This window comes from Hyperoodon ampullatus (assembly GCF_949752795.1).
Source record: "Hyperoodon ampullatus genome assembly, chromosome: 2".
Lineage (NCBI taxonomy): Eukaryota > Metazoa > Chordata > Mammalia > Artiodactyla > Ziphiidae > Hyperoodon > Hyperoodon ampullatus.
In genome coordinates, this window is record NC_136915.1 from 147,200,233 (window position 1) to 147,215,164 (window position 14,932).

At 35.1% G+C, this 14,932-nt stretch overlaps 1 protein-coding gene across 1 annotated transcript in view; it reads right to left on the reverse strand.

Annotated features, from left to right (window-relative positions):
• Nucleotides 1-335: 335 nt before the first annotated feature.
• LOC307049299 (membrane cofactor protein-like) overlaps nt 336-14,932 on the reverse strand; it is a gene marked incomplete at its 3' end in the record, with an annotated part of 51,948 nt that continues 37,351 nt past the window's right edge. The window contains exons 10-13 of the mRNA XM_079698761.1: nt 8,835-8,885; nt 7,305-7,340; nt 6,742-6,802; nt 336-396 (exon numbers count right to left, since the gene is read on the reverse strand). Of these exons, the coding sequence (XP_079554887.1) occupies nt 336-396; nt 6,742-6,802; nt 7,305-7,340; nt 8,835-8,885 (209 nt within the window). The remainder of the gene's footprint in view (nt 397-6,741; nt 6,803-7,304; nt 7,341-8,834; nt 8,886-14,932) is intronic.

Sequence of the window (14,932 nt, forward strand, 5' to 3'; positions counted from 1 at the left end):
CAATACAGTGTTACTAACTGTAGTCACTAATCTGTACATTACATCCCAGTATGTTTTTATCTTATAATTGGAGGTTTACATTTTCTGACTGCCTTTACTCAACTGCCACCCCCAGCCCACCACCTCTGATGAAGGCAAATCTGATTTCTTTTTCTGTAAGCTTGGTTTTTTGGATTCCACATATAAGTGAGATCATACAGTATTTGTCTTTCTTTATATGACTTATTCATCCAGCATAATGCCCTCAAGGTCCATCTGTATTGTCTCAAATGGCAGGATTTCCTTCATTTTCATGGCTGAATGATACATGGGTTTGTGGAAACCATTTAGTTCATCTACTCTGCTGGAGTGGTTGCCTTATCCTGGTAAGCGCTGTATGTAGCAATACCTTCTTTCCTACGAAGCAAGGTTAGAAAATAGGGTCAGAGATGAACATAATTAAGTACATAAATTAAATTCCAGAAGCCCATTTAGAACATAGACAATTAAAAAAAAACTATATACTAGTAAGAGTCACTGAACTAGGAATTAAATGATTCTTTTAAAATAATTCCAATGTTCAACCAGTCTCACTCTAGAAACCCTTCTTCTATTGCTGTATTGTAGTTTTGATTCTCTCCAAGACAAGAAATAGAGCAGTTGCATATACTTAGTAAATATTCCCTTATCTTAATTTAGGGCTAATGGGGAAGACTACAGAGAAACACACATTTTCCTAATATTGCGATTTAAAATCTAACTCTGAGATGAAACCTTTAAACAGCTAATAATTCCAGCAGCGTTCAAGATCAGTGAGGAATGCCTCATTTACCCCTCACAGTCAAGGAAAATCATGTGTTCTGGTTGGAGAGTCTCCTAAGTAACTAAAACTCACATAACACTTTTTTTTTTTTTGTAACAACAGACATCTTTCTAAACTCTGTTATTCAAGTCCAGTGTTTTCCAAAGAAATATAATGCGAGTCACCCAGGTAATTTTGAATTTTCTAGAAGCCACATCAAAGAAAGGATAAGAAGCTGGAAAATTAGTTTTAACATATTTTACTTAACCCAATATCCATGGATTGTATATTTCTTTGCACTAAGTCTTTGAATCTGGTGTGTAGTGTGCACTGAAGCTCATCTTATGTAGGATGAGCCACTTCTGCCGTCCTCGGCAGCCACTCAGGGCTACTGACTCTGGAGCTGGAAAACGCAGTTCCAGTCCCTGCTTAGGAAACTGACTACAATAAACAGACTACAACCAAATATGGACCAGTTGGTTATTTACAGTATGCCTGCCCCAGCAAACACTTCAGGGTGCCGACCCCATGTAAGAGCTAACCGTGTTAATTCTGGAGACTTTCATATTTCTCTTGGTGGGGGAGGCATCACGATGAACCAGCACTGTCACAGCACAATACTTGTTATAAAGCAGTTTCCTCAGGACTATTCTGGAGAGTGATTCAATACTTAGGCCTATCCTGAATCCTCTAAGACCACTATATTTTACTATTTTTTGAGGTCAATACTTTTTTTTTTTCTGTAGTAGTGAAATGCTTTTCTCTAAGTAGAATTCTAAATAGAAATCCAATATATGAGAAGGATAAATAAGCATTAATATAAAATTCTTCTTTTTTTTTTCAGCAACACCCCTCAGGTTTCGGGATCTTGGTTACCCGACAAGGGACTGAACCCATGCCCCCTGCAATGGAAGCGCGGAGTCCTAACTACTGGACCACCAGGAAAGTCCCTGCATTAATATAAACTTAAAGAAACATTAATTTGATATAACAACAAAGCTATTTGAAGATGATTAAAATGTGAAAGTGAATTATTGTACTAATTACAGTTATGTCATATTACCTTCAGCATTCATTAAGTTCACTTCAAGTGTTTACAGACAACTTTAAGCTCACGGCCCATCTGAAAACTACTTTCCTGGTTGGCTTTAGCCTCAAAGGAATCCTAAGAGAACCAAGCAGATACATAGGGCTGGGTAGGCCCACAGTGCCATTCTAGTTGGTATGTTTTGCCTTCCCCTTTGCCCCTGTGATCAAAGTCACCACTTTGCTTTTACTAAGAAATTGCCCTTCTTATTGGCCGTTGTAGAATCTGCTCCCAAACTCATGACTGTAACCTAGGGTAGCGCCTCACATTATAAGTGGTGGGAAACATAACTCCTCTTTTCCTGGCCATGCAGACACACATTCTGGCACAAAAGGAGGAACATTCAGAGACAGAAGGTAGAGGGGGTTAAATGGCTTAAGGCAATGCATTTCATAATTTTCCAAAATCTGAGGATCTTTTGCTGGTGGTGGTTTCTCTCTTTTTTTTTTTTTTGCGGTACGCAGGCCTCTCACTGTTGTGGCCTCTCTCGTTGCGGAGCACAGGCTCCGGACGCGCAGGCTCAGGGGCCATGGCTCACGGGCCTACCCACTCCGCGGCATGTGGGATCTTCCCGGACCGGGGCACGAACCCGTCTCCCCTGCATCGGCAGGCAGACTCTCAACCACTGCGCCACCAGGGAAGCCCGGTGGTTTCTCTTTTATATGTTAAAAATATCCTGGCCAAGGGAAACAGATAAATGCCTTTAAATAATTAATATTTACAAGTGGAAATTGAATATCTTTACAAAATTAAGTGAAATGTATTTTGGTTTCTGTCAAAAAACCAAAATGAACTTAAAATGAACACATTCTGTGATTATTTCCCATTGGGCTAAAAAATTCCCCCAGCTTTGGATTCATAGCTGCTAGAAGGTAGAGGAGCTAGACAGTCTGATGAAAGGACATGGGGGACGTTACTCTGTTGGCGCCTATATCAAAGCAAGAGCCTGTCAATGCACATTATTTTACATTAAAACAGGGAAGGTAGGAGAAAACATCAATAATCTAGCAAAGGGAACAGGAATTCAAATGTCCTCTTGGATGTCTACTGCCCACTTATCTTAGTTCAGTTTATCAATATCTAAATATTATTGAATATTTTTCAGAAGAAAGGACATCTCTGAAAAGAAATGCAACAGAAAGCAGATACCTTTTAATGATAAAAGCAAACCTTTCTCTCACCTTTTCTCAGAGAGAAATAAAATTTACTTGTCTGTGGCTTTCACCAGTTAGGTATGTGCTGAACAAAGGAAGGGAACAGGGATGAATAAAATAGTGACGTCAAACCAAAAGGAAGGAAGAGTGGCATAAAAATGGGATAAAATCAATGATGGAGAAGGGAAGTAAAGCTGACAATTAGGTTCATAAATTATGGCTCTCCTGATTCTCATTAGGAACTTGAAACAGGAATTTGGTGCAAGAAGCTACTTTAAGTCTTACAGATCATCCAGCAGATAAACAGATTCTAAATTTGTGTGCAATCTGTTTACCTCTGAAACCTCTTAGCCTGAAGTGAATAATGTAAACTCTCTTTCACAGAATAAGATTGTATGAGGAGAAATGGTCCTGTCTCTAGCACCTTAGATTTTGAGGCAATACACAGAGCATGTATTAATTCCATGTAATACTGTCTCAGAAATCGATTTTATGACATCATACATTTTCAGATGGATCTTTTGCATCGAGGACAGTTTCTTCCTGTGGCACAATTGTTTTCACCTAAGGGAAGATCTCTGTAAAACTTATTATATGACTTCCCATTTTTCTAGGATGGACCTAAGTTTTGTAAATATGCTCTCTCAGCTGTTACAACATCGTTGTTATTTACTAGTTTTTGTCTAAAATTTTTTAAAGCTTTTGTTCAATGCTCAAGAATTTGAGAACCAGGTAGAAAAATGTTCAAGTTAATTTGACCATTCAAGTTTTTACCCATGTCATTATACTCCCCACCACCTGAACTGGATTCACCATTTATATTATATCCAAAAAAGCTTCAGTAATATTAATTTAAGCAGACAGCTTAAAAATTACAGTTACTGGATCAGCCATTATTAATATAACATTAAAATACTTTAAAATTACAACAAATAATAAATATCCTTAATGGAAAAAAAGAAAAAGTACTCAGTCACCGTTACTAAAATACATAAATTATTGCAATAATTCTAATGAACTTAAAAAAACTCTCACTTATCCAGTGATGATTTAACCCGAGTAGAGAAAATCATGCATTTATGAAAAAAATATTCACAACAAATAATTGAAAACATTAATGTAAACAAAAGGTATCTTTTTTGGAACCACACAGTCAGGACATGCAAGACAGGACTCAAGCAATAGCAAAGGAGAGGGCAAGGGCTGTGGATTCCAAGGCTGGAAAGTTTGGTGGAAGAGTTAGTTAAGAAAGGAAACTGCAAGGGAAAAGGAAGGAGGGTGTAGATGGAGCCCATCAGACCAACTGGGATCCTTATTCTATTCTTAGTTGAGAGCTAAGAAACAGGAAACTATAACAGAGTACTTTAACCCTGTGGTCATATTTCATCAAAATTTAATGGTCTTAAAAATGACTACTTATACTATTTTCATGCTTTGGTATAAATATTGTAGCAGGGTAATTGTGTTCCCAAATTATCATAAATTCAAGTTTATATCAAATCCATTTTGTATCAAGTTTTAACAGCAAATTTGTGTTCTTTTGTTTTTGTTTTGACCGCGCCACGAAGCTTGCAGGTTCTTAGCTCCCCAACCAGGGGTTGAACTCCAGCCCACGGCAGTGCAAGTGCTGAGTCCTATCCACTGGACCGCCAGGGAACTCCCATTAACAGCAATTCTGGATTATTGTGCCTGGTATCCTGCTTCCAGAGTTAACCCTAGGAATAGAGAAGCAACTGCCTACACTTTACAGTCTTGTAAAGGAGTTTCTAAAGCAACAAAAGCAATTTGGGGGGGGGGGAATATGGACATTAAGCAATGTAAAGAATATAATAAAAATATTTACCTTTTTAAAAGAAAGGCAAACTAAAGCTAGGTATTACTTCACATTCTTTTAAAAAAGCATACACATAAATGAGGAGTCTTTAAAAAAATCCAATAATCTTAAACAGGTAAAACATTTCCCAATAAGCTTGATGGTGTTTCTTCAAGTTAAAGAGCACAGGCATATCAGTAATGGTCTACACCCTGGTTTCTCAAAGTGTAGTCCAGGCCCAGCAGCATCATCACTTGGGAACACATTAGAAATGGGATCTCAGATCTGTAATGCTACTGAAACTTTAATCTGGGGGATATGATGCTCAGATAATTGTTTGGCTTTCATTAACTGGTAGCTAGAGAGAGTTTTTGGTTGAGACTTGTTAGGGAACCTGATTTTGGTGTAGTGATGTTTTAAGCAAAGAAGGGGAGTGAGGAGCACAGAGCTATTTTGTTTTGCTTTCTTGAGAGGTTATTTCTAGATAAACCTTTTAGACTTGTCAAATATTTCACTGATAGTACTTCCTTCTCAGATTGCTGTGTACATGTAATTTTAAAAATATACTGCTGGGGCTTCCCTGGTGGCGCAGTGGTTGAGAGTCCGCCTGCCGATGCAGGGGACACGGGTTCGTGCCCCGGTCTGGGAGGATCCCACATGCCGCGGAGCGGTTGGGCCCGTGAGCCATGGCCGTTGAGCCTGCGCGTCCGGAGCCTGTGCTCCGCAATGGGAGAGGCCACAACAGTGAGAGGCCCACGTACAGCAAAAAAAAATAAAATAAAAATATACTGCTGATAGAGAAATCAAATATGCATACTATGTGTTCTACAAGTATAAGATTTAAGATTCAAATGAAGGCACTGTGGATCTTTTTAAAAGATAACCAAGAAATATAAAAAAAGTTTGAGCTCTTTATGAGTGACGAACGTACTTTTATTATGTCGTCCAAACCCAGTGATTAATATAAAAGGAATATATATCATAAAGCCATGAATACCAATTGTTGTTAATTATTAGTTTGATTTCAAAGCTATTTCCAAAGCAATAGGGGGAAAAAATCACTAAAAGTCAGAAATATCAAAGCACCTAATCTTGGTCTATGCTCCAGTTTTATTCTAAGTCTTTCATTAGGTTTTAAATTATTTCATTAAAATTTAAGATGATGTTTAAAAATTCTATTCTCCTTAGAAGATATGTATTTGTACCTTTTCTTTTTCAATTTTAAGTCCCCCCTCCTTATTTCATTTTTATAGATAAAAAGACAGAGTTCATGAAGTGCCTTATAAATCTTACCCTCTCAGCAACTTTTAGTTTAACCCCATCAGTTTTACTGCGACCTAGTAAATTAAGAGGACATAAGAGGGAAATCAAATAGTGTTGCCTTAAATTCCCCAGTTTAACTTGTATGAATAACAAATCTAAGAGAAAGCAAAGCGGGTATCTGAATGAGCCATCTATGTAGCTCTTTACTACTACCTCAGTTATACAGACAACTGAAAATTTTCACCATAAAAATTACAGTGACTACAGCTGTCAAAGTCTCCACAGTGAACCTTTTTATAATATTTAATCTTGGCCATTAGTCCAATCTAGGACGTTAGGTACACCTAGGATAGAGAAAGCCCCAAAATGGTCCATGATTTACTACAGCACTTAAACCTCAAATCCCACAGAAATTTTTCTTACATCATAATTAGCTGAAGCAACCTGCACAGATTACTCTTGTTGCAATGATATTGAAAGCAGCTGAAAACGTTTTTAGTAAAGAAATGTAATTTAGACAACACACTCATGCAGGTGCATTTTTTGAAAAAACAACATGCAATACAGACTACAAACAAAAACTGCACAAAACTATGTCAACTGTGAGAAGGACCAATAAATTAAAAAACATGCTTTAATTTACCCTTTCTTCTTTTTGCCAAAACAGAAGCAGATGCTGCAGACAACTACTCCAACGCCAAAAACTACAAGAAATCAGGAAACAAATGATAGGTAACTGTGAAAAACCATTGCCAAGATTCAAAATCTAGCAGAAGAAATAAACGATGGTCAGATTTCCATGGCCAGAAAATGTTATCTTATCTAAGCACATATACATTTACATTCCATCTGGACTCTTCAGTATCAATGCAATTCTTTGCATTAAACAGTACAGAGTAAGTCAGAGAAGAGTCCTTGATTAATTGAGAAAATTACCCAAAGCATATTTCGGATGCAAGCTCATATGAGTAATGATCTTGAAATAACTTGTATTATTTAGGGTTTGTTAGTAACTGGACATGTAGAATACAAAGGAATAGACAAACAATAATACAAGGTAGTATATTATATAAAAGGTCAGGTTTTTCCTGTTTTACTTAATTTCAAGCTATAAAGCCACAGAAATAGAAAAATCTTTTAAAAAACTATTGCACTTCTTCAGAGTAATGTGTTGATTTAATTGGTATCAAAGTTTGGGATACGTACGTGCACCAATGACAATTGCAACAATGATTCCTGCACCTGAGAAAAAATGAAAACAATTTGGGAGATAATTAAGTACCTAGGGGTCTCCAGGTAGCAGCTGCATTTTAATTTGTTCAGATCATCTATAACTACAAAGAAAAAATTATCAATCTAGTTTTAGCATGACTGCTAGTGCTTCCAGGTTATTTTGATCACAGAACCCTTCTAATCACATTCCAGGGTTAGGACACACCTTGTGAAACACCTAACAGGAACCTCACTTTTCATTGTTGTATGCTGTAGCTACCACACCAGGTTATTTAGTAAAGGTAACTAAGACAATTAGAATTTACTAGTTTAGAGGAAAATCATTTTAGAAATGTAGTAGCCCACTATAGTTCGTTTAGTTCAACATTCAGTCTTTTATTACTTATGATTTTGTTAGAAATTTAACATATATTTTTTTCCCTAAGTGGGTCTGTAGAATAAGTCATAGAGTGCTATTAATCTATCATATAGATGTTATTTGCAGAGTCTTCACAAACAATACATCATTGTATCATCACAGCTCCTATTCCCCTTTCCCCCCAGATTAAGACATAGTCCTACAAGGAGATTTGCTCTAAGAATATAAAGGGAACACCAGGGCACATGGATAAAAACTATGCACAGAAACGTAAGCATGCATTTTTGACTATCCAGAGAGCAATAAATAATACTACCAAATCTAAATTCTTAGAAATGTTTGTCAGTAGTACCTCTGCTTCTAAACTGCCATTACTTTTATTATCTATAACTCATAGCATAAAATGCATGTTTGGCTCTGCTTTTTTTATTTCATAAATATTATCAAGTGTTAGCTTCTTGAGATGGCACTGGATTCACTTGACACAGTGGCAATTTGACCAGTTTTCAGAGGGAAAACATAACAAGCCTAAAGTACACTTTATAAAAAGATTAACTTTACTAGTCTAAAGTAAAGTAATAGCTATTTTTCTTCATTTCCTTATCAGTAAATCTTTATATTTCATTTAACTGTCATAACTATACTTCATCAAGCTCTTTAACACATATGTGTGAACTATGTAAGCCAACATTAAGTGTGCTACCCCAGCTTGATATAGAAAAACTAACCCAACTAGCAGTACTTTAAGGCTTGTATATACAAGGTACCAGTAGAAAGAAAATTTATCTAAAAATTGCCATTACAAAGTAACACTATCACATGGAAAACAAGCTATGTTTTATATATATTAAACTACATATAACCGTATTATTTAAGAAAGTAAACTTATCATGCTAGGAAGCCTAAATTGGGGAACCTCTTAAAAACTGTATTACCCACATGTGCCTATACATAGTACCACTTATATCTGTCATGGTATCTTCACCTTTAAAATTACTTAAAATGTACAATTTTACAATTACACATTGAACAATTATCACCAATTTGTGACATGTTGTCTCTTTTCTAACTACAGATAATGGTAATATTTCCATGTTGAAAACTAGGGCCTCATGATGCAGGGTTATTAACAACCAAAATAATACCTAAACTCTCAGCATCTTTAGGTGGTGTTTCATCACTGGGACTGGGATATCCTAGAAAAAAGGAAAAAAATGGAAGTTAAAAAAAAGAAGGAGAAAAAACAATAAAGCTTAAAGTCCTCTAAATTCATAGGTTTTGCTTTGTACAAAAACCCTTATAATTTCATTTTCCTTATATAAACTATATTAATGTTTCCAATTAAAAGAAGTATCAAAATATTATAAATTTATATTCAGTATCAAAGCATTCTTCTTCCTGTCCAGTAACATTTCCTGGGACAATATTCTGTGGTACAGCAAACAAATTTATCATTAGTGTATTGTCAGAATTATCCTATGGATTCAATGTGATTATACTTAAAACTAAAATTAAGAAAACAATCCCATTTACAATCAAATCAAAAAGAACAAAATACCAAGAAATAAGTAGGTAAAAGACCTATATTCAGAAAACTATAAGACACTGATGAAAGAAATTGAAGACAACACAGATGGAAAGATATACTGTGCTTGGATTGGAAGAATTAATATTGTTAAAATGACCATACACCCCAAGGTAATCTACAGATCCAATGCAATCCCTATCAAAATACTAGAAAAAAATAATTCTAAAATTTGTATGGAAACAAAAAGACCCCGAATAGCCAAAACAATCTTAAGAAAGAATAACAAAGCTAGAGGTATCACACATCCTGACTTAAAACTACGCTACAAAGCTAAAATAATCAAAACAGTATGGTTCTAACACAAAAACAGACACATAGAACAATGGAACAGAAGAGAGAGCACAGAAGTAAACCCACACCTATATGGAAAATTATCTACAACAAAGGAGACAAGAAAACATAATGGGGAAGAGACAGCCTCTTCAATAAATGGTGTTGGGAAAATTGTACAGCAACATGAAAAAGAATCAAACTGAACTACTTGCTCACAAAATATACAAAAATAAACTCAAAATGGATTAAAGACTTAAATGTAAGACCTGAAACCATAAAACTTGTAGAAGAAAACATAGCAAATACCCTTTTTTTTACTTTAGCCTTAGCAATACTTTTTTGGATGTCTCCTCAGGCAAGGGAAACAAAAGTAAAAAAACCAAATGGGACTACATCAAGCTAAAAAATGTTTGCACAGCAAAGAAAACTATCAACAAAACAAAAAGACCACCTATGAATAGGAGAAGATATTTGCAAACAATATATCTGACAAGGGGTTAATATCCAAAATATACAAAGAACACATACAACTCAACATCAAAACAAAACAAAGAACCCAATTTAAAAATAGGTAGAAGACCTGAATAGACATTTTTCCAAAGAAGTCATACAGATTGCCAACAGGCACATGAAAGATGCTCAACATCACTACTCATCAGGCAGTACAAATCAAAAGCACAATGATATATCACCTCACACCTGTCAGAATGGCTATCATCAAAAAGACAACAAATAACAAATACCGGTAGGGATGTAGAGAAAAGGGAGCCCCTGTGTACTGTTAGTGGGAATGTAAATTGGTGCAGCCACTATTGAAAACAGTATGGAGATTCCTCAAAAAATTAAAAATGGAACTACCATACAAGCCAACACCGGGTATTTATCCTAAGAAAATGAAAACACTTATTCGAAAAGTATATGCACCCCTATGTTCACTGGCACATTATTTACAATAGCCAAGATACGGAAGCAAACTAAGTGCCCATCCATAGATGAATGTTACTTTGTTAAAGTTTCCTTGTATTACAAATTGGATCCTAAATTGGTTTTAAGCCCTCCTGTACACACGCACTACATCTTCTTTATCCATATATATACATATATAAACACACACACACACACACACATTCACACATACAATGGAATAAAAAGAATGAAATCTTGCCAATTGCGACAACATGGATAGACCTAGAGGGTATTACGCTAAGTGAAGCAAGTCAGACAAAGACAAATATTATATGATTTCACTCATATGTGGAATCTAACAAAACAAATAAACATAACTAAACAGAAACATAGTCATACATAGAACAAACAGGTGGCTGCCGGGAGGAGAGAAATAGATGAGAGAGATTAGGAGGTAAAAACTTTCAGTTACTAAATAAATGAGTCATGGGTATGAAATGTAAGGTATGGGGAATATAGTCAATAGTTATGTAATATCTTTGTATGGTGACAGATGGTAACTAGACTTACCATGGTGATCATTTTGAAATGTATGAAAATATTAACTATGTTGTATACCAGGAACTAACATAGTGCTGTAGATCAATTATACTTCAAAAACAGACAAACAAACAAACTCATAGAAAGAGATCAGATTTGTGGTTAATAGAGTCAGAGGGTGGGAGGAAAGGGGAATTGCATGAAGGCAGTCAAAAGGTGCAATCTTCCAGTTATAAGATAAATAAGTACCAGGGATGTAATGTACAACATGATAAATATAACTAACACTGCTGTATGTTATGTAAGAAAGTTGTTAAGAGAGTAAACTCTACGAGTTCTCATCACAAGGAAAAAATTTTTTTTCTATTTCCTCAATTTTGTATTATATAAGATGACGGATGTTCACTGAACTTACTGTGGTAATCATTTAATGATGTATGTAAGCCAAATCATTATGATGTACAACGTAAACTTTATACAGTGCCATATGTCAATTATATCTCAACAGAACAAAAAAACTAAAAGGTACAAGAGGGCTTAAAAACAATTTAGAATCCGATTTGTAATAGAAGGAAACTTTAACATAATAAAGACAATTTATAAAAAAGCCATAGCTAACATCATATTTAATGGTGAAAAACTGAAAGTTTTTCCCTTAAGATAAGAAACAACCCAGGATTCCTGCATTTGCCATTTCTATTCAACATAACACTGGAAGTTCTAGACAGAGCAATTAGGCAAGTACAAGAAATAAAAAGCGTCCAAATTGGGTAAGAAGAAATAAATGATCTCTGTTCCAGATGATATGATCTTATAAAAGGACAACTCTAAAGATTACACACACACACACACACACACACACCTGACAGAACAAATAATTCAACAAAGGTGGATGCAGGCTACAAAATCAACAAACAAAAATCAGTTGCATTTCTATACATGAGCAATGAACAATCCAAAAAGGAAATTAAGGAAACAATTCCATTTACAATAGTATCAAAAAGAATAAAATACTTGGGAATAAACTAACCAAGGAAGTGCAACATTCATCGAGTGAAAACTACAAAACACTGCTGAAAAAAAATTAAAGACATAAATAAATGGAAAGACATCCTGTGTTCATGGGTTGGAAGACTTAATATTATTAAGATGCTAATACTACAGAAAGCAATCTACATATTAAATGCAACCCCTATCACCATCTTGAAAATCCATTTCGCAGAAATAGAAAAATCAAACCTATAATTCATATGGAATCAAGTGACTAGTAATAGCCAAGAAAAACCTTGAAAAAGAAGAGCAAAGTTGAGAGGGCTCATACTTCCTGGTTCCAAAACATACTAAAAAGCTACAATAATCAAAACAGAGTGGTACTGGCATAGAAACAAACACACAGACTAATGGAATAGAGTAGAAAGCCCAGAAATAAACCCTTGCTTATATGGTTAAATGACTATCAACAGGGTGCTAAGAACATTCAATGGGGAAAAATGGGGAAAGGACAATCTCTTCAACAAATGGTTCTTGGAAAACTGATATCCACATGCAAAATAGTGAAGTTGGACACTTACATCATATACAAAAATTAATTCAAAAAGGATCATAGAACTAAACTTAAGAGCTAAAACTATAAGACGCTTAGAAGAAAACATATAGGACAATATTCATGATATTGGATCTGGCAATGATTTCTTGGATGTCACACCAAAAACACAGGTAACAAAAGAACAAATAGATAAATTGGACTTTACCAAAATTAAAAACCTTTGTGCTTCAAATGACACTACCAACAGAGTGAAAAGGCAATACACAGAATGGGAGAAAACATCTTCAAATAATGTATCTGATAAGAGATTAATATCCAAAATACATAACGAACTCCTGAAACTCAACAACAACAAAAAACCAATTCAAAAATAGGCAATGGACTTGAGTAGACATTTCTCCAAAGAAGATCTATAAGAGACCAATAAGCACATGAAAAGATGATCAATTACTAATCATTAGGGAAATTAAAAAATAGAAAAGCACAATGAGATACTACTTTACATGTATAAGGATGGCTATTATCAAAAAACAGAAAAATAAGTGTTGACAAAGGGGTGGAGAAATTAGAACCTATGGGTATCACTGGTGAGGATGTAAAATGGTGCAGCCACTGAGGAAGACACTAAGTTTGTTCCTCAAAAAGGGAAACACAGAATTACCATATAACCCAATGTGTTATTCAGAATAGCCAAAAGGTGGAAACAACCCAAGTGGCTATCAACAAATGAATGGATAAACAAAATATGGTATATACAAATAATGCAATATTATTCAGCCATAAAAGGGAATACAGTTCTGCTACATGTTACAAGAGGGACAAACCTTGAAAACATCATGCTAAGTGAAATAAGTCAGAAGTGATTCTACTTCTTGACCTAGAATAGTCAAATTCATAGAGATAGAAAGTAGAATATTGGTTACCCGGGCTGAGGGGAGGGAGAATGGAGGGTTATTATTAAATGGATATAATCTTTCATTTTGAGATGATGAAAAAGTTGTGATGATAGCTAGTAGTGATGTACTTAATGCCACTGAAATGTACACTTAAAATGCTTGAAATAATCAAAAAAAATTTTATCTAGAAAAATTAACATAGAAAATAGCCTGAACATTTCTGAAAAGGATGTCTTCTGCCAGATATTAAAACATATCATAGTACTGCCGTCAAAAAACCGACTTAGTGGGGGCACAGGAATGGACAGAGATCAAGGGAATAGAGAGAAGATTAGAGCACCTATGACTTTATTTAATGTATGATAAAAATTGGCACTTCAAAACAGCTGTAGAGAAGACAACTTATTCAAAAAATAGTTCTACTTAGCCATTAGATGGGGTAGGTGGAATGGAGATGAACCTAATCTCATTCCACATACCATAATGAATTTCAGATAAAACAACAATTTAATGCAAATAATGCAATCAGGATGTATGGTTAAGATGTTTATATAATTTCAGCATGGGGAAGTCCTGAAGCTTTTATAAGAAGGATACACAGTCATAGCCATTAGGGAAAAGATCAATACACCCAGCTACCTATCAATGTAAAATGCACATGTAAATGGCCACTGATAGGAGAATAGTTAAATATGGTATATATTAAAGTCATCATTAAAAAGGATGGGAGTAAATCTAAAAACAACCCCAATTCAAGATATTAAATGGAAAAAGTGAAAGTTTCAGAAAAATATGAGCAGCATAATGCCATTTTTGGTTAAGAAAAAATGCCCAAATATGTATAAGTACACATATAAAGATGTTGATGTACAGAAATAAAAAGATACCCTAAACTATTAAGTGATGATTCAGGAAATGGACTAGAGAAGGAGAAGTAATCTTTTACTCTGTATGATTTCATAATGTTTGAAATTATACAAATTAATATTCATATACTATTTATGTAATTAAAAGTTATAAAAAGCAATATATATACCCAATAATATAAAATTTTAAAAGAAAACTGACTAGTAAACATAAGGCAAGAAAAAAAAAAAAAACCTAGAAAAAAAAGTTCATCTTAAATAGGCTTTGGTGAGTTCTGACAAATCAACAAGAAATATTTTAGAGGGCTTCCCTGGTGGCGCAGTGGTTGAGGGTCCGCCTGCCGATGCAGGGGACGCGGGTTCGTGCCCCGGTCCGGGAAGATCCCACGTGCCGTGGAGCGGCTGGGCCCGTGAGCCATGGCCGCTGGGCCTGTGCGTCCGGAGCCTGTGCTCCGCAAGGGGAGAGGCCACAGCAGTGAGAGGCCCGCGTAACAAAAAAAAAAAAAAAAAAAAAAGAAATATTTTAGAAACCAAACAGAAAAATGAAAATAGGACATGAATAAATACCTGTAGATGAAAAAAGCTCAGCTTCACTGATAATTAAATAAATGCAAATTAATATGTGACA